The sequence below is a fragment of the Myotis lucifugus genome, unplaced genomic scaffold (assembly GCF_000147115.1).
Source record: "Myotis lucifugus unplaced genomic scaffold, Myoluc2.0 scaffold_310, whole genome shotgun sequence".
Lineage (NCBI taxonomy): Eukaryota > Metazoa > Chordata > Mammalia > Chiroptera > Vespertilionidae > Myotis > Myotis lucifugus.
Window position 1 is genome coordinate 490,749 of NW_005871358.1, and position 20,408 is coordinate 511,156.

At 50.6% G+C, this 20,408-nt stretch overlaps 1 protein-coding gene across 4 annotated transcripts in view; it reads right to left on the reverse strand.

Annotated features, from left to right (window-relative positions):
• Window positions 1–20,408, reverse strand: part of CUNH19orf57 (chromosome unknown C19orf57 homolog) — a 20,517-nt gene continuing 109 nt past the window's right edge. The window contains exons 2-10 of one of the 4 annotated variants that reach the window (XM_014465745.2): window positions 19,980–20,037; window positions 19,181–19,231; window positions 14,189–14,363; window positions 11,826–11,907; window positions 11,486–11,590; window positions 6,524–7,792; window positions 3,093–3,178; window positions 1,067–1,159; window positions 1–737 (exon numbers count right to left, since the gene is read on the reverse strand). In XM_014465745.2, coding sequence (XP_014321231.1) covers window positions 587–737; window positions 1,067–1,159; window positions 3,093–3,178; window positions 6,524–7,792; window positions 11,486–11,590; window positions 11,826–11,907; window positions 14,189–14,363; window positions 19,181–19,211 — 1,992 coding nt within the window. In that variant the 5' untranslated portion in view covers window positions 19,212–19,231; window positions 19,980–20,037 and the 3' untranslated portion in view covers window positions 1–586. Of the gene's footprint in view, window positions 738–1,066; window positions 1,160–3,092; window positions 3,179–3,998; window positions 4,629–6,523; window positions 7,793–11,485; window positions 11,591–11,825; window positions 11,908–14,188; window positions 14,364–19,180; window positions 19,232–19,979; window positions 20,192–20,408 lie in introns of those variants that run through there. The other 3 variants (XM_023763946.1, XR_002832049.1, XM_023763947.1) reach the window with 3 other exon arrangements.

Genomic DNA, 20,408 nt, shown 5'->3' on the forward strand with positions numbered 1-20,408 from the left:
CTTGCTAGGGAATCATTTATTAGTGCTCTTCCCAAAATAAATAAAATGGAAAGCCAGAGAGAGACAAACGCACAACCAACAAAGGGGGCCCTTTTTCCTCCAGGAAAGAAACAAATTCTGAACCTGCCATAACCTCAGCTAAGGAGCCAAAATTTGCAAACCCAGATAAACATCTGGGTGGCTCTGGGCCCTGCTCCTGGGGCCCCAGCCCGCCTCCACTTCCCCCTGCAGCCTCAGCCTCTCAGGGAGCAGGTTCCCTCCCCATACAGACTCCAGAGGGCTGCTGTGGACTCCAGTGGGGCCTCCAGGGTTTCCCAGGGAGGCTGACTTCCAGGTCGGCTAAAGGGCAGTTTCTGGGGCCCACTAGGACCCGCTGGAGCATCTTGGGGGTAACAAAGTACCAGGGGTAACAAAATACCAGGAGCAACATCAGGGACTGAAGGCTTTTCGGGGTCTGCAGGGGGATTGTTGACAGCTCTGTGGCAGGAACATCAGGCACTTCTGGGGCCAGGGTTTGAACAAAACATACATCCATGGGAGGGGTAAGCCCTGCACACAGTCCCCCAGCTTCCCCATTCAGAAGCATCTACAAATCCCGCCAGGGTTGCTCCCCTCGAGGGAGAGCCCCAGCCCCCTTTGATGTGTAGGGCATGGGGGCTTTCCCTGCAGGCTTTGCCTTCCGGTAGTTGAGGCGCTTGAATGCTTCCAGGTCCCGGTGGGCATTCATGATCAGCCGGCTGCAAGAAAATGCTGGCTTGACTATGAGGCAGAGCAGGACACACCCACACTCCTGCTTGCACATTCTCACAGAGGCTCACACACTCTCAGACACACATGCACAATCAGAATCAACCTGTTACAGAGTGGACCACTGACTGTCCCAGGCCCTCTCTAGAACCTAACAAGTCTGTAAAGGATGAATCTATGACGTAATAGGTGAGAGCCCAGGAGGAGTGACACTTTTTGGAGGCCCTTTGATGGGAGGTCTGGGTGGCTGTAGGGGGCCTCCTTCTTGCTGTCACACTGGTTTTCCCATCCCACTGCCTGTCCTATCCACCCCTCTTACTTCAGGTTGGAGAGTTCAATAATGAGGCCGCGCATGGTATCTGTTGCATCCTCCATCCTGGTGGCTTCACGGGGCTTGATCCCCTTGTGGGCACTGGAGGGAAAGGAAGATAAGAGGCCTGACCTCAGCAGGCAGCTCCACCAAACACCATTCTGGGGGCTTTCGCTGGGCCTTCAGCTGTCTGCTTTCCCAGATATTAAGCTACTGCGGGCAGAGCTCTGATGGCCAACCCAGCTGGATCGATTGCCAAAAGCACACCCAGAATCCAGCCACCTCTCCCCACCAGTCTCCCCAGACCCCCAGCTCCTACGCCTACAGCTTGTCTCCCATGCAGTATGGGGTGGAGGGCTGTGAAAATGGTCACTGCACCATCTGCTGGCCCCTCCAGACCCCATCCCCTCCCTCTCGTCCCTGCCCTCCCTCCAGCCAGAAGATGAATTCCTGGCCTTTCCCTGAGCACCTCTTAGGGCTCTGGAATGTTCTCTCCCAAATGTCTCCTTCTTGAGGGGGGTTGGGGGAATACTTTCCTGATCACTGAGTTAAAATTTTAACCTCTTCCCCACTGACTTTTTCTCCCTAACACTCTGCCATCTGCTTATCTAATTTGCTTGTCTCTCTCTCACCCTGCCTGCCCCACCCAATGTGCAGTAGATGGTGGCTTCATGTTTTGTCCTGTCCCACGCTGCCTGCCCAGTGCCCAGTGCCCAGAACAGTTTCTGGAAGAGCCGGCACTGGATGGCGCTAACCTCTATGGGAGGGGTGGATGTGCCACAGCACCCACTGTATCTAACGTGTGGCCTGCAGGTGCTGGCAGAGGGTCGTCCTCCTGGCCTCCGGTCAACAGCTTTCCCCAAATCATACCAGACCCTGGCATGGCAGCACCTCCTGGTCTTTCACTACAGGATCTCTGTTCTGCTCCACCTGCTGCTGTCACCCAAGATGGCTGGCTGACCTGGGCCTTAGCTTCTTTTGTGTCTTACTCACCATGGGCCATCACCCCAGGCCCTGCCCTGGGGGTCTTCCAGATGTCCATGTGGGGTCACATCACCCAGCAAGGATATCAGACTCAGACACGATTCTCCCTCCTCTTTGCTCAAACAATGGTGGGGCCATTTTGACTGAATGGCCTCTGGTACTTGTGCAGGGTGTGTGTGTGTGTGTGTCACTAGTACAACAGGTACTAGTGACAAAGCTTATGCAAGGGAAGAAGGCAAAAACATGCTACCTTATCCCTGGAGGAGGAGGAGGAGGAGGAGGAGGGAAAGAAAAACTCACCCAGGGCTGCACCCCTAGTCCCTCCTCCACACTTGCTAGACAGAAACAGAAGCTTGGCCATAAATAATTGATAAGGCACCGCCTCTGCAGAGAGGCCTGTAACAGGAGAGGATGGCCACCCAGTGCTTCCCCCGCAGGGCCGGGAGAAAGGACTGGAGGGAGATGACAGACTGTGAGAGCCCCTGGAGTAAGGGGAGAGGACACCCTCGTCCCACACACGCACACTCCTCAGGTGGAGGGACAGTGCACCCAGTGCCCTGCCCTGGGGCACAGAGCCAAGTGGGAAGTGAGGAGACAAGCCAGGTCAGACCCTGGAGGGCCCACCCTGGGCCAGAACTGGGACCGCCCAAGATTGGCCTGGTCAAGGTTCTTAGCCGTTTCACTCTGAGGAGATTCAGGGAAAGTTCTGGACCTTTTCTCCAGAAAAATGCACACACTGAATTCAAACAACGCACAGAACCAGGGGCACCACCAGGGGTCCGGGGAGAGATGCTTGTTTGGGTGCAGATGGCTGCGGGGAGCCGGGGACACACGCAGTTTGAAGGACAGGGCTCAGCTCCCTTACTGGATTGAGGAAAGCGAGGCCCAGTGAGGGAGAGCCAGGCCCCCTCATCAGCAAAATGGGAGCTCGCAGGGCTGGGGCGGGGGGTGGAGATCATGGCAGCTCAGTGCCAGGAAGGCAGTGACACTCCCTCTCTAAAGGGAAGACCCCCTAGATGAGGGTCCTGGGGTGGCCTCCCACCGGGCCTACCTTGGCTGAGACTCGATGAGGGGGCCTCCTTCAGTACTCAGGCTGGTGCCAGGCCAGCAAGGGCCCACCCCGCTCCCTGCAGGAAACTGGAAAGAGAGCACACGTGTGAACAGTTACCCTGCACAGGAAAGGAAAGGAAGGTCACACAGGAAATGTCTGTGCCCCTGGGCCACGGCAGGAACATCGAGGCTGGAACTCCTGGAGGAAAAGTGGTTAAACCTGGGGGCCACCAGCTGGGCTGCTCTTGCCATCACCCCTCAGAAAGAGAGCAGACAGGGAACCACGGGGCCTGACCCTGCTGTCCTCTCCTGGGCCTGCACCTTCCAACAAGCTGCCCTATGCCTGGGGGCTCCATCCACACATTCTCTGTGCATCCTGCAGTATCAAGAAAGGCACAGAGAGGACCCCTCGGTGCAGTGACTGTAGCAAGGTGGGCATCAGTGTCGAGGGGAAGAGGTCAGCCAGATAAGCCACACATTTTAAGTCAGGAAAAGATCTTGCAAATCTATTGCAAAGGAAAAATTCATAATTAATAGGGGAGAGAGCCAAATAACCGGGAGAAGCTTAAGTCTCTAAATGTCGACAGTAGTTTAATTTTTGTGGAAGATGTCAGGCTCAATCACGGGGTGACATGTGTCCCATGGAAAGAGGAAAGAGGCCGGGGGTGGGGGTGGGGGCAGCAGCTAGCCCAGAGCCTCTTTTTTTTTTTTTAAATATATTTTATTGATTTTTTACAGAGAAGAGGGGAGAGGGATAGAGTTAGAAACATGGATCAGCTGCCTCTTGCACACCCCCTACTGGGGATGTGCCCACAACCAAGGTACATGCCCTTGACCGGAATCGAACCTGGGACCCTTGAGTCCGCAGGCCGATGCTCTATCCGCTGAGCCAAACCAGTTAGGGCTAGAGCCTCTTAAGGAGACCGAAGTCTTGGGGTTGGAAAGGGGCCTGTTCTAGGGACATCCTCTCCCCTGATGGGGTGGGGACAGGGTGAAGGGTTGAGCTACACTAGCAAAGAAGTACCTGAAAAACTGCCTGTAGCCAGTGGTTCTCACCTGGGGATGACTCCATCCCCAGGAGACACTTCACAATGTCTGGGGACATTCTTGGTTGTCACGACTGGGGAAGAAGGTGCTACTGGCATCTGGGTGGAGGCCAGAGATGCTACTCAACATGCTACAGTGCACAGGACAGTCCCCACCACCAGAACGAGCTGGCCCTGAATGCCAGCAGTGCCAGCTGGGGTCTCTGCTGTAGACAATACAGTGTCTCCCAGCATCTGGCTATTTCATGCAGGCAACTCTGACTTAAAAGACCACATATTCACCAAACTCACTGCACTGTTCCTGGCCATGGGAATATTCTCCCGCCCACCAGGATTGTGTAAATGTCGGTCACAACAAAAGTGTTCCTGAACATGCCAGGGTCAGAGCTGTAAGCCCCTGAAAGGGACCTGGGACTCAGCGTTGATGCTCCTTTGATGCAGCGGTGTACGGAGGCTCCACAGCTCTGGGGTGAGTTCATGTCCCAAGGGAGCTATTGGAGAAGAAAACACCAGTTCCTGTGAGGGGACCTGGGTTTGAAGCTGGTCAGTCACCGCTGTGTAACCTCTGAGTCTCTGAGTGGCTTCACCTGATGCGGCGCCCACCACCATACCTGGTGAGGCTGCCCTCCCTCCATCTGTGCTGCACCTAAGTGTCCCTGCCCACCTGGCCTTCCTGCCAAGGGCTATCAGAATCTTCCCATGAGAATGTGCTTGTGCCTGGGTCACCCCAACTTGTTCAGGAACGCCCAATATCTAAACGAAACTCGTCTGGGCGTTGGCAGCCTTGTCAAGGCAGTGCCTACTCCCCTGGAGCACCTGTCAGGTCTGACCACCTGGCTGTCTGCCCAGGTCCCCCCCCCCCCCCACTGCTGACTCCCAAGTGCGCAGTCACTGGCAGCCTGTCCGGAGGGCTCACTCTTTTGCCTGCTGGCTGCCACCAAATGTCCCAACTGCTTCCCCAGCTTTCTCCCTTAGCCACTGCCCAAGAGGCCAGAGACTGGGAGTAACTTAGACGGCATTTCCTTCCGAGTGAGGAGTTTGCACTTTTCAAGAAACAAGGCTCCAATTTTAAAATTTCAGCTGTTCCCAGGAGATCGTGTTCTAACTCTGCACTGTGACCTACTTTCCATGATCTTGCTCATCTGGTGATCATGAGACAGGTGCAGGAGGAGCCAGGGCCCGGACAGCCCAGGGAGGGCCAGGTCTGCAATCACCTCACAGGTGAGCACTGTGGAGGGCCAAAATGCAGTAGAGACCACATATGCTCAACCCAGTCACTCTCCCTTCGCCCTCAGAACAGCTGGCTTTCTTCAGCTGGGCACCCGATGAGATCCTGTGTTTGTTTTGGAGCTGTGTCACATGCAGACTCTTTAAGTTCCAAAATGAAAGGGTACAAAAAATGCTCACTCTGGCCCTAGCTGGCTTGGCTCAGTGGATAGAGTGTCGGCCTGTGGACTGAAGGGTCCCAGGTTCAATTCCGGTCAGAGGCGATTCTGGTCAGGGGCGGGCTCGATCCCCAGTGGGGGGCGTGCAGAAGGCAGCCAATCAATGATTTTCTCTTATCATTGATCACTGATGTTTCTATCTCTCTCTCCCTCCCTCTCCCTTCCTCTCTGCAGTCAATAAAAATATATATTTTTTAAAAATGCTCACTCTGGGAGAGGTAGGCGGGAACAGTGCTACTGAAAACCTCAGGGGGGCAGGGACCATGCAGGCTCTTGACAAGCATGTATTGAATACATTTTGGGGGGAAAAAATCTTAACAGGGACAGCTGAAAAAACAAGGCCATCATTTGTAAAGGGAGTTGGACTCCACATTCTGGGATGGGGTGGCTGAGGCATAGCTGTAGAATCAGGACAATCCTGATGCAGACCCAGGCTCCTCCCCTCCTGGCTGTGTCACCTCTGGCAGGTGCCCAACCCAGTGTGTGGAAAGAGAACCGAGAACCACCTACCTCTCAGAGCACCACTGCAAAGCACTTAGGCCAGGCTCAGGTGTGCCACCAGCCAGGGACATGGAGCCTACTCTGGGAGCGGGGCTCAAGCAAGGCTGCTACCTTCCCTGACAGGTGAACGCCAGGGCTGGCAGACGCTCATTGGGCAGCTTTCCCACTGCCTGTCATGCAGGCAGCCCCCAGCATAAACTCAAAATTCCATACATATGTTTGGCACAGGCCCCTCATGGAAAAGCAGGTCTTTCTTTCTGGAAAATCACAGACTCCACACATCCACTGAAGTTGCAACTCAGACCCCCTAGACTCGTCTGCCATATAAACAGACTACCACACGCCCCATCTTCCCCCACCATTGGGTGGTTTGGACGAGAGCCTGTGGACACTGGCACCTGTTCTGGGATGGTCTGGCTGTAACTTAAGGAAGCTCTTACCTGCTCAGGTGGGGCTTCTAAGTTGAGGGCTTCCAGGGCATCCTGTATCTGGCTGTCTGGCAGGAAGTCGAGTTCCAAGGCGGCCTGGTCTGCAGGGTCAGGATGCTTGGGCTGGCCTGCTGGGCCTGCAGGGGCATCTGGGTTGCCCTGGTGGGCCCTGGCATCCAGGGGAGGACCAACCACTGTTTCTCTGTGCAATGGTGGAACAGAGGCTCCAAGGGACGGACTGAACCCCCCAAAGTCTTGTTCATGGCTCTGGCTACCTAATTCGGCTGCCTTTTCACCTGAGGGCTGTGACAACAAAGACAGCGCACACACACCTTCCAGCCCTTCTTGATCCAGGTCTGGTACCTGTGTCTGACCAACAACTGGGTCAATTTCCGAGGCTATAGGACTGGAACATCCAGCACCTACTGAGGGCTCTTGGGTCTCATGAGCCAGAACCAGGGAGGCTGCAGGGCCCCTGGAGACATCACCAGGGGAGTCGGCCTCCCACCCTTCCTCTCCTCTGCTTTCTGTAGTTTCCCCAGCGAGAGGCAGGCCTGTGAGCAGGGCCCCACTATGGCCTCCATCAGGGGCCTTCCCGCTGGGAGAGGCAGGTGCCTGGGTGTTAGCCTTCTCATCTGGCCCCGTCAACTCCAGAGCCCTCTGTTCTGACTTGGTGGGGTCTGTGACCACATCTGTGATGACACTGATCCTAAGGGAGGAGTGTCTGGGGCTGCTACAGCTCCCTCCTGCTTCCTTGCCAACCCTGCTGAGTATCTGCAGGGGGTCAGGTGGGGCCTGGGCTGCAGATCCAAGCTCTGAGCCCTGAGTGACCAGGCCTAGGATGCTGTCTCCTTTCTCCTGGTCAGTCCCTGTTCCCCCTTGGACACCTTCCTCCTGTGGGACTCCTTGGTCTGGCTCCTTCTTCTCAGCACCACTGCTTGGCAGATGCCCTTTCTGGCTGAGATCACCTGGAATCCTACCCCCCTCTGTGCTTCCAGCATCTGGCAAATTGGTCCCTTGTTTCAATAGACAGTCCTGGCTGGCACTCTCTGAAACCAAGGGCACCATCCCCCATTCTGAAGAAATGTCATTGGAGACCTCAGGCTGAGAATCCCCCCTGCTGGACACAGGTGTTACAGCGTTTTGGACACTGTGCTCGGAGTGGGTGCCATCTGTTTGCGTCTGGTCTCCTGGCTCCCAGGCCTCCAAGATAGTGAGCTCTGGGGACTCCTGCCATGACTGGCTTCCTGCCTGCTGGGCACTGGGCTCTGGTGGTGTCTCCTGTGTAGAGAGAAAGACTCAGCCTCAGGCCTTCAATAACCAACCACTCTGAAGATTTTTCTAGTTGTTACTGCCCCTGTACAAAGTCTCAGACGCTGTGCAGACCACTGAAGGGATCAGTACAGTAATTCCCTCTTATCCATGGGGGATGCGTTCCAAGACCCCCAGTGGATGCCTGAAACTGCAGATAGTACTGAACCCTGTAGATACTATGTTTTTTCCTATAAATACATGCCTATGATAAAGTTATATTTTAAATTAGGCACCATAAGAGATTAACAACAATAATTAATGATAAAATAGGACAATTATAACAGTATACTGTAATAAAAGTTATATGAATGGCTTTGAGGCCATTACTGAGTAAAATAAAGGTTACTTAAATACAAACACTGTGATACCACAGCAGTCAATCTGATAACCCAAACAGCTACTGAGTGACTCATGGGAAGGGAGCATATGCAGGGTGGAGCCACTGGACAAAGGGATGATTCATGTCCCAGGCAGGACGGTGTGAGATTTCATCACATTACTCAGGACGGCATGCAATTTAAAACTTATGAATTGTTTATTTCTGGATTTTCTATTTAATATTTTTTTGGAAGTGGTTGACCACAGGTTAACTAAAACCATGGACAGTGAAGGCACGGAAAAGGGGGGACTACTTACTAGTACACGGCAGAGCTTTGTGCCAGAGGCTGGAGGGTAACCGGAAGCCCAGGAATCCTTCCTTCCCACATTCCCTTCTCCCCACCAGGCATGTGGAGATCAAGGACATACTAGTAAAACTCAAGGAGGTCTGTGGATGACACTAATGTCAATTGCCTGGACTGGAGATGAACCATACTTATGTAAGAGTCACCACTTGGGAAACTAGGGGAGGAAATACAGGACTTCTCTGTGCTGTTTTGTTGTTAAATTGTGGTATGATGCACACAATGTAAGATTCACCATCTTAACCGTGTTTTGTTGTTGTTGATCATCACCTGAGGATATTTTTCCATTGATTTTTAGAGAGTGGAAGAGAGGGGGAGAGACAGAGAGAGAGAAACATCAATATTAGAGACATATCAATTGGTTGCCTCCCACATGAGCCCCGATCAGGGCTGGGGATCAAGCCTGCAACTGAGGTATGTGCCCTTGACCGGAATCGAACCCAGGACCCTTCAGTCAGTGGGTCAATGCTCTAGTCACTGAGCAAAACCAGCTAGGGCACTATCTTAACCATTTTTAAGTGCACAGTTCAGTGGCATTAAGTAAATTCACACTCGCATGCAACCATCATCATCACCCATCCCCAGAACTCTTCACCTTGTACAACTGAAGCTCTATCCCCATTAAACATTAAGTCCCCATCCCCCCTCTCTCCAGCCCCTCATGACCTCCACACTACTGTCGTTAGAAGTTTGACTAATCTAGGGACCTTATGTAAGGGGAATTGTATGACATTTGTTGCTTTGTGACTGGCTTATTTTGTTAGCATAATGTCCCCAGGTTCATCTGTGTTGTAGCATGCAGCAGTATATCCTTCCTTTGTAAGGGTGAATAATATTCCATTGAGTGGATATGCAACATTCTGTTTATCCCATTCATTCATCCATCAATGGGTCCATACTGTTTTTTGAAACTTCCTATAAATCTCTAATTATTTCAAGATAAACTGTTTAAAAGGTGGGAGATGACCAGAGCAGGCTCAGAGAGAGTATGGTTCCAGCTGGGACATAGATGGAGTACCATCCTTAGGTAGATGGCAGCTCGATCCTTCTAGGTGCTCAAGCCTAAACCTGTGGAGTCACTGCAGCCCAGATCGCCCCTGACTATAGATGCATGTATCTAACATTCCCACCTGGCATTTCCTGGTCACCTCCGATGTGACACAACCAACACCAGCTCCTGAGCATCCCCTCAGAGTCTCCCTGTCTCAACTAGCAGCAACTCCATCCTTCAAGCTATTCAGCCCCTAACAATGGAGTCAACCCAGTATCTCCCTTCCTTTCACCCCCATGCCATCATCTCTCCCTTCAAATTGAACTGCAAATAAATTCAATACCTAGGGACTGAGGTTTGCATCCAGGATGCCTACAGAGAGCAGCTGCTCCCCCACTTCTTTTGTAGTTATCAGTGCTGGGGGGGAGACACCTTCTCAATAACCTTCCTGCACAGTAGGGCAAATATTTCTAGGAGAGGGTCTGCATTGCAAATGTCAGACCACTGAAGGTCACAGCATGTCTATAGGGCTTCAATGAAGCCACCGGCCACCAGACCGCTGAGTTACATACAGCCTTTTCAGCATCAACAGCAAAGCTATCACCCCTACTTTTTTTTAAATTAAACTTTTTGTAAGATCATTGCAAATTCTTGTGCAGTTGTGAGAAATAATGTGAAAAGATCCTTTGTGCTCCTCACCTGGTTTGCCCAATGGTAACATCTTATATAACCAAAGTACAGTATCACAACCAGGGTGTTGAAATTGATCAAGTCCCCCACCTTATTCGGCTCTCCCATTCGAGTATGTGTATTAAGTTCTATACGGTTCTCTCACTGGTGGAGGCTGTGTATCCACTCCGAGAGTTAAGATATTGAAAAGTTGCAAAACAAAGATTCCTGGTACTGCCATTTGCAGCCACACTCACCTCTCTCCCATGTTGTGACCTCCCCGCCCCTCCCCCTGCCTCGTATCCAACTGCTGGCAACCTCTAGTCCACCCTACATGTCTATGATCTTTGTCATTTCAATAATGTTCTGTAAATGGAACCCTATAGCAAATAACCTTTTGGGACTGGCTATTCCTACTCCATGTAATGCTCTGCAGATCCATCCATGTGGTTGCCTGTGTCACTACTTTGCTCCTTTTTTTATTGCTGAGTTGTGTTCACGGTGTAGACAGACCATGGTTTGTTCAACCATTCACCAGTTGAAAGATATCAAGGGTGTTCCCAACTAAGGCTGATTACAAACGCAGTTGCTGGCATTCCCACCACTCACTTGTTCTGGGGCCTGTGTTACCAGACAGTGTCAGCGCTGGAGCTCACAGTGGCAAGGATAAGAGAGCACACTGTGAGACCCCCCACAGCCCCAACTTGCCCAAAAGCTACTGAGAAGCAAAGGGGTTCAGGGACAGAACATGGGCTGCCTTTCTGAGTTTTCTTTTTTAATCCTCACTGGAGGATATGTTTTTATTGATTTTTAGAGAGGGAGGGAGGGAGGGAGGGAAGGAGGGAGGGAGGGAGAGAGAGAGAAAGAGAGGAAACATGATCAGTTGCTTTCTGCATGGCATGCACCCTGATAGGGGATGAACCCACAAACTAGGTATGTGCCCTGACTGGGAATTGAACCTGCAATCTTTTGGTGTTTGGGATGACACTCCAACCAACTGAGCAGCAACTGGTCAGGGTTGCCTTTCTGAGTTTTCTAATTTTCACGCAATGTGGGCAAGAGGGCTCTTGCCTCCAGCACTCTGATATGGGCACAGCTGTCCTGAGTGCCTCTCACAGGCCTGGGAGCTGCCTGCATAGCACCTGCAGTCCAGAGACATCGGTAGTGCAATGTGCTGAAAATGGGGTGTGGAGAGGTGCAGATCTAGCCATTGCCAAAAAAAAACAACACAAAAAATCAAGGTTAAACTCAGCTGCCAAGGCTTGGCCAAGAAGCTGCCCATCTATGGGGCTCAGCCTGCTGATTTTAGGGTCTTACCAAGCTAAAGGCCCCACTCCCGAGGTCCTCTTCCCTCGTAGCAGCTAGTCTTGTCACTGCCTTCCTGGGTTTTGCAAACTGTGGGACAAACCTCCTGTCTGAGTTCTGTGAACCAGATACAACAAGAACAAAGCAGCAATAAATATAAGGGAGGAATGAGGTCTAAGAAAGAAAACAAACAAATACCAAAACCGGTTTCCTTCTTGTCTCAAACATGGCCTGTGCCCTCTACCCCCAGGGCAAACCAGCCCATTGGCCACGAGGATGAACAGAGGCAGGAGCTCAGCCTAAGGGAGGCGGCTGCTTTCTGCTCACAGGGGAAGCTACAACACAGGCTCACCTGGGAAGGAGGAAAGGGGATTGGCTCCTTTTCTGGTTGCGAGAGGCTCCTGGAAGGAGCTCCAGCTTCCTTGTCCGGAGAGCTGGGTGGAGAAAGACAAAACAAGAGGTTCTGAAATCACCCAAGGCTTTCAGTGCATCTAGTGGGACAGAGAATGAAGTCCGAGGGCAAAGCAGTGCTCAGAGTCTCCCAGAAGGGAGGTCCTGGAGCACCTTCTTGCTGAGAGAGGGTGGGATGGAGGGGAGCAGTGAGCTGGGGAACATTTGACTCTAAGAAGGGTGCGGAGTCCCACATCTAGAATCGAAGCTGCCAGCTGTGGCAGCACTTCACCCTTATAATCCCAGGAATCGGCTCCTCAGGTAAGACCAGGAATTCTCATTTGCACTGACACTCCTGCCTCCAACTCTGCAAATTCTAAGGGAATTTGTAGATATGAGAAACACAGTGTCAAAAGAAACAGGAGTATTCATAATTGCCAAAACGTAATGGCCTCCAGTGCGTAAATGAAATGGTACAACCAGAAAATGGAATATTATTCAGCACTAAAAAGAACTGAGCCCTGGCCAAGTGGGTCAGTTGGTTGGAGTGTCGTCCTATGCACCAAAAGGTTTTGGGTTCGATTCCCAAATCTGGCACATATCTGGGTTACAGGTTTGATCCCCAGTAGGGGCATGTACGGGAGGCAACCAATCAATGTTTCTCTCTCTCCCTTCCTCTCTCTCTCAAATCAACAAACATATCCTCTGGTGAGGATAAAATAAATAAAATAAATGAGCTATCAAGCCATGAAAAGACATAGAGGAAACTTAAATGCACATTACTAAGTGAAAGAAGCCAATTTGAAAGGCCACATATTATATGATTCCAACTACATGAAATTCTGTAAAAGGCAAACTATGGAGAAGTAAAAAGACCAGTGGTGCCCTAGCTGGTTTTGCTCAGTGGATAGCGCGTAGGCCTGTGGACTGAAGGGTACCGGGTTCAATTCTGGTCAAGGGCATATGCCCAGGTTGCGGGCTCGATCCCCAGTAGGGGGCGTGCAGGAGACAGCTGACCCATGACTCTCTCTCATCATTGACGTTTTTCTCTCTCTCTCCCTCTCCTTTTCTCTCTGAAATCAATAAAAATAAATTATATATATTAAAAAAAGACCAGTGGTTGCCAGGATCAGGGGGAGAGATGAACAGTCTCTCAGAGCACAGGGGATTTTTAGGGCAGTGAAAATACTCTGTATGATACTATAGTGGTAGATACATGTCTTTATACATTTGTCCAAACCCATAGGATGTATACCAAGAGTGAACACTAAGGTAAACTATAGACTTTGGTTGATGATATGTCAGTGTAGGTTCATCTTTGGTTAAAAAAATAAAAAAGTACCATTCTGGTGAGTGATGGTGATAATGGGGGAGGCTATGCATGTGTGAGGCAAGGGGTATGTGAGGAATTTCTGTCTTCCTCTCAAATCTTTGTAAACCAAAGTGCTCTGAAATTTTTTTGTTTACATTCTCATCTGAGGATATGTTTTTTTTATTGATTTGACAGAGAGAGAGAGAGAGAGAGAGAGAGAAATATCAATCGGTTGCCTCCCATACATGCCCTGAGAGAGAGAGAGAGAGAGAGAGAGAGAGAGAGAGAAATATCAATCGGTTGCCTCCCATACATGCCCTGACAGGATTGAACCTGCAGCCTAGGTATGTGCTCTGACCAGGAATCAAACCTGCAACCTTTGTTGGCATATGGGACGATGCTCCAATCAACTGAGCCACCCGGCCAGGGCTAAAAATAAAATCTTTTAAAAAACATTGGTGAGACTATGTTTATCCTATATAATAAAACCTTAATATGCAAATCGACAGAACAGTGGAATGACCAGTCACTATGATGAGCACTGACCACCAGGGGGCAGATGCTCAACGCAGGAGCTTCCCCCTGGTGGTCAGTGCCTGGGGGAGCGCCGCTCAGCCAGAAGCCAGGCTCACAGCTGGAGAGTGCAGCAGCTCACAGCTGGCAAGTGCAGTGGTGGTGGTGGTGGGAGCCTCTCCCAGTTCCACTGTAGGTGGGCGGTAAGGAGCGAGGGGTCCCGGACTGCGAGAGGGCTCAGACTGGGCTGAGGGAACCCCACAGTGCACAAAATTTCGTGTACCGGGCCTTTAGTATTATAATAATTGTGGCGATATACATGTATACTTTTTTTAAAAAAGACCAAAATCTGGAACCAAAATTTCATATGATTTCAACTTTGGAAGTGGAACAGGAAGAAGCATGAAGATATGCTAATGGGCTTGAATTGTGCCAGCAGAGGTTCCAGAGACAGAGTAAGTCTAGATACTGATAGTAGGAGTCTGTTCTGAGCCACCTACCTGGAGGCCTCATGTCCTGATTCCTCCCCACTCTGCTCTGTAGAGGGAACAGGTCCTGAACTGCCTTTTGACTCTTCAGGGTGACCCAAAGGGCCAAACTGGAAACTCTGAGGATCCCCGTCAGGGTCTCCGAGCCTTGGGTGCTTTGGGGGTTTTGGTGGACGAATTCCTTCTCCTGGTTTAGAGAAAAGGAAGACAATGGGGTAGAGGATGCCAGGAGCACGCACTTCCATGGCTGACAACCAAACCTGGCAGGGCCACTGCTGCAGTGTGAGCAGGCTTGTTCCAAGGGCAGGAAACCACTGCTCTGACACTTGCCTGGAAAGCGAGAGATGGGACGGAACCTTATCCAGGTGGGACCTAGGAGCTTATGTGGCTACAGGACTCCAAAGCTTTTTACCTGTGGACTGGTCATGATTGAGGCTGAATCCTGAGTTGGCCTGATTTGGCTCTAAACCACAGAAGACAAAACCCAGCTGACTGCTTTTCTGGGGAAGTGGTGAGAGGTGTGTACTGGCTCCTTTGGTCTCAGCTCAAACATCCCTGCAGAGGGGCCATTCTCTAACTTTTCTATAGAGCATTCCCTGTCAGGCCCATGCTGTTTTTGTTGACTTCAAAGCTTTTCTGCAAGAATCAATGTACTGGGTCCTTTCTGTCTTGCCCACTACAACTTGCTCCATGCAAGGAGTGGCCTTGTCTATCTCACTCTCTGCTGAGTCTCAAGTGCCCAGAAGAGCATCTAGTTCACCATCAGTGATCAATAAATACTTGGTAGATGATTGAATAAACATGTAGGAAATACACATCACTTCCCAGGAAATGCAGATACAACTACATGGTGTACCACTCTAGTTTTCTGTGATGCCTGAAAATATCCACCCTGGGAAAACTTGGACCCAGAGTGATTAAGTGCTAAGGAACTGATGTCTCAGCTGCCACTTATTTCCTTGTATCTCTGCAATACCTTCTCCATCACTGAGAGCAATTTAGAGCCTAAAGGTACTTTTAAAAATATATAGATTTTATTAATTTTCACAGAGAGGAAGGGAGAGGGATAGAGAGAAACATTGATGAGACAGAAACATCGATTAGCTGCCTCCTGCACGCCCCTTACTGGGGATTGAGCCCACAATCAAGGTACATGCCCTTGACTGGAATCGAAACTGGGACCCTTCAGTCCACGGGACAATGTTCTATCCACTGAGCTAAACCGGTTAGGGCCTAAAGGTATTTATCTCTTTGTTGGATAAAGGAAACTCCCTTACACATAAATTTCCAATTGTTGCTGGTTTGTGAAACGTCCCCAAATCTGGGCCAAACTGAACCATTTATTTAATGAACAAATAATAAGGGTTGACTCTGGTGAGCTCCAGGCCAGACACTGTCCTAAGAACTTGGGTGTGTTATGATAAAACTTCAAGGTAGGGTCCTGTTGTTATGCCCATTTTACACATGAGAAAGCACAGGTACAGAAGGCCAAGGAATCCAGAACAGGATCCAGGCATCCAACTCCAAAGTCTGCACACTTAAGTGTACTTCGGCATTTACTGAGTGACTACTATGTACCGTGCTTCTGACCAGGCAGTGAAGACAAAAGGACAAACCAGACATAGGCCTGATCTTCCTGGAGTTCAGTCACGTAGACCCTTTCCAACCTCAGCTCCTTACACCCACTGACATAAACGCATTGAATAAGCACCCCTTTCTCCCAATGCCAATTGCTAGGGTCCACCTCAGCATTCACTCAACTGTGTGCACTCCACTAGACCACAGAACTTTCCTATAATTTCTTCTAATTCTGTTATGGTTCGTGTGTGCCCATTCAGAACTATAACCCACTGCTGTGTATTTGATTAGCTCTCTCCATGAGAAGCATTTTTCTTTTTTTTTCTTGACTTGACCTTGAAGGTGTGGAGGGGAGGCACTAAGTCTGCTGTACCTTTTGATCTCGTGCTTGATCTGCCTCTTCTCAGGTGCCCACCCCAATGCTGCACCCAGAGCAACGCTCCAATGAGTTTCTTACACAAACATATTCCTACCTTGTGGTCTGCCAGAAAACACAAAATACAGCAGCTTCATTTATTTGGTTTTTTTAAGATGCCCAAACACTAGCTTTCTTTGCTAATCTAATGGACATTTATACCAAATAAGAAGCAAAAATATCAACAGAAGTGAAGAGCCTCTCATTTCCTTCCTGTGATCTGTTCCCACAGGACTAATATAAGAAAAAACTAAGGCAGAACCTTGTTTTCAACACCAAAGGCCAAAAAGATGTTGGAAGGGAAAGGGCTTCTTTCACCATCTGCCAGAATTGTCTTCCTCTCTCCCCACCCCATCCAAGGCATACAGAAACAGCTGGGCCAACCCCGGGGTTCAATGAGCTGGGGGTCCACAGCCAAGAGAGGCCCCAAATGACTTGCTGTGGGTGGGCTTGGCTGTCCCCAGCTTCCCCCTCTGAGGTCAGAGAAATTCTCATGTCCCAAGCAGCCTATTGCTCATCTCTACACAAAATATTTCAATCTGTTGATAATTTATTTTTGGTCCCACATTTTGAGGGGAAAAAAAATGAATGTTACTCCCTAACTTCATTAAGCACTAAGTAAAGAAGTTATTGTTAAACTTTTAAGAAATTTGAGTTACCTTAGACAATAGACAGCGAAATCAAACTATGCTATGTAATACTTGTGTTTAATGAGGAAATTTTATATGTATATGGACAAGTGAAGATGGTCCCAATATACCATGAAGTAAAAAACAAAGGTTGGCCCTAACTGGTTTGGCTCAGTGGATAGAGCATCGGCCTGCGGACTGAAGGGTCCCAGGTTCGATTACGGTCAAGGGCATGTACCTTGGTTGCAGGCACATCCCCAGTTGGGGGTGTGCAGGAGGCAGCTGATCAATGTTTTTCTCTCATCGATGTTTCTAACTCTCTATTCCTCTCCCTTCCTCTCTGTTAAAAAATCAATAAAATATATATTTTTAAAAAGGTTGCATATCAATGTGTGATGACGCTATCTATATATATAAAAGCCTAATATTTTAAGTGTCCGATCATTCGACTGTTCTACCAGTCACTATGACATGCACTGACCACCGGGGGCAGACACTCCGATAGGTAGGTTAGCTTGCTGCTGGGGTCCAGTTGATCAGGACTGGGCAAGATGGGCTGGACATGCCTTGGAGCCCTCCCGTGGTTCCTCTCTAGCCTCTAAAATATTTCTTCTAACTAATTTCCTTTCAATGTGCACAAATCCGTGCACCGGGCCTCTAGTTTCCCAATAAAAACACTATATTTTTGTATGTGAAGGAAAAGTTTGGAAGAAGTAGTGTACTCAGGTTCAGTTCCTGTTTTGTTTTGTTTTTTTTTACTTTTTTAATGTTTTAAATTTTTATTGATTTCAGAGAGGAAGGGAGAGGGAGAGACAGAAACATCAATGATGAGAGAGAATCATTGATTAGCTGCCTTCTGCACGCTCCACAGTGGGGATCGAGCCCACAACCTGGGCATGTGCCCTTGACTGGAATTGAACCGGGGACCCTTCAGTCCGCAGGCTGATGCTCTATCTACTGAGTAAAACCGGCTAGGGCCTGTTTGTTGTTTTTTTAAAATCCTCACCTAAGGATATATGTTTTTGATTTTTAGAGAGAGAGGAAGGGGGAGGGGGAGAGAGAAAGAGAGATAGAGAAACATTGGTTGCCTCTTGTACCAGCCCAGTTTGATCTGGGGATCAAACCACAACCAGGATTTGAACCCTCAACTTTTTGGTGTAGGGGACAATACTCCTATCAACTGAGTTACCTGGCCAGGACATTTCCTATTTTTATTTTTATTTTTGTTTGTTTTTTAAATGCTGTACTATATGATTGATCCTTGGCCTGTGGTTTTGCTGGATGTTAACATAGGGGAATAAAGTCTGGAAGGACAATCATAATAGTAGCATATATTTGCGTACTACCTAGGGTCTCTTCTTGGTGCATTACAAACACTAATCCAGCCCTGGCCGGTGTGGCTCGGTGGATAGAGCATCGGCCCTGGCACTGAAGGGTGGTAGGTTCAATTCCTGGTCAAGGACAGTACTTGGGTTGCAGGTTTGATACCCAGCCCAGTCCCGGGCAGGTGTGGGAGGCAACCAATCCATGTGCCCCTCTCACATCAATGTTTCTCCCCCCTCCCTCTGCTCACTCCCTTCCACTCTCTCTAAAAATCAATGGGAAAAAATATCCTAAGGATATTTTGTAAGGATAACAAAACAAAACAACAACTACTAATCCACATCTGAGCTCTCGGGCACGGTTCTCTACCTTAGCACCACTGACATCTGAGGTTGGATCGCTCTGTGTTGTGGGGGCTGTCGTGCACATCCTATGACTTTGAGCAGCATCCTGGCCTAGACCCACTAAATGCCAGGACCACCCCTCCCACACACACCAACTGTGAAACCCAAAGTGTCTCTAGACATCGCCAACTTCCTCTGCAGGGCAAATGCCTCCCCCCACCAGGCTGAGAATCACTGTTCTAAAGAAGAGGAGAGGCGCTCTATGACCCCCTGTTTGCAGAAGGGGGAAAGTGAGGCATGCAGCACGTCACCTGCCCCGCACGGAGCAGCAGAGCGGGCGGAACGCAGGTTTTTGGTCTGTGAAGCACGTAGCCACACACCAGAGGGCCTTGCAACACGCCACGCTCACGCTCCGTTCAGGAACAGTCTCTGGCGTGGGCTTGCATGGGGGTTGCACCCCTGCCACAAAGCCGGGGGCCCTGCCCCCCCCTCCCGGCTGTAGAACCCGCCAGAGGCTGGAGGAAGGCCACAAAGCTTCCACTTTCCACTGGATGCACTCTTCCATCATTTATACTTTTTTTTTACCAGCAGGTATTAAATTATTTTTTTTAAAGGAGCTTGGTGTGGTCACTTTAGCATTTCCGCAATTAATAAGCCCAAATTCCTACGAAGAGCAGAAACGGCCATAAAGAGATCAACTTGAATATCCAGATACCTGGGGTCCGCAGCTTCTTCCGCTTACTCATGTTATCCCTCCCTGAGAAACCTGAAAATGAGCAGAATTCCATCGTTACAAGCAGTCCCTGCCCCCGATGCAGACCCAGGGCCATGGGCTGAGGGGAGAAGCCACCCCATCCCCCATCTTGGCCCGCGGGCCGCCTGCCCTGAGGGGTCAGTTGGGCCCCAGAGGACGCAGGTGGGAGTCGCAGCAGCCCCGGGCCAGGCCTGGCTGGGGAGGAGCTCAAACCTCCTCCGGCTGCGGAGGGCACCGAGGGAGCTGCCAGGCTGCCCAGGGTCGGGCGCGCCGGGAGGGACCCGGAGGGGCGGCCTCAGTGGGAAGGGAAGTCTCGGGCAGCCTGAGTGCCGCTCCTCCGTGTCTCCTGAACCTTCTACAGCAGCGGTTCTCAACCTGTGGGTCGCGACCCCTTTGGCGGTCGAACGACCCGTTCACAGGGGTCGCCTAAGACCATCCTGCATATCAGATATTTACATTACGCTTCATAAGAGCAGCAACATTACAGTTATGAAGTAGCAACGAAAATGATTTTATGGTTGGGTCACAACATGGGGAACTGTATTTAAAGGGCCGTATTTAGAATCTAGAGACACGCGAGGGCTTTGGGGGGGACCCTGGGAGTCCTTCAGAGTCACCAGGTGACTTCAGAGGGGCTTTCCGGGGCGCTCCAAGGGCTGGACGTGGGGCCTTGGGGGGGGGGCGCCTGGGCCTTGAGGGGACAGGAGCGACTACAGGGCAATTCCTTCCTCCCTCGGGTGCCGGACGAGCCCAAACTGACCTGAGCCAGAGAAGTTGTTGAGAAACCTCTGTCCTTATCAGGAACTGGGAAGGTCTGCCTGGAGCGGGTGGGGGACACCTAGGTTATGTTATATGCGTGAAATATTCTGGAGAAAATAAAAGATAATCTGGTCCCTCTCAGAGGCCGGGCAGCCCTCCGGGAGGGTCTGGAGCTGAAGGGCCAGGAGGCCTGAGGCCCGAGGCTTGTGGAATGGCTTCTGGCAACTAGGCCCACACTAACCCTACCGCGGCCACCGAAATGTGAGGAACGCCCAGACCCAGACCGCCGCGCGGGGCGAAGTGAACCCTGCGGCCACCGCCACCCTCACGCCTGAACGCGCTCTACCTCTTTCCCGCGCACTGCTGGGCCCAGTCCCGCGCATGCGCGGCGCCAGCTTCGGCCGCTCACACCCACTCACGCCCCGCCTCT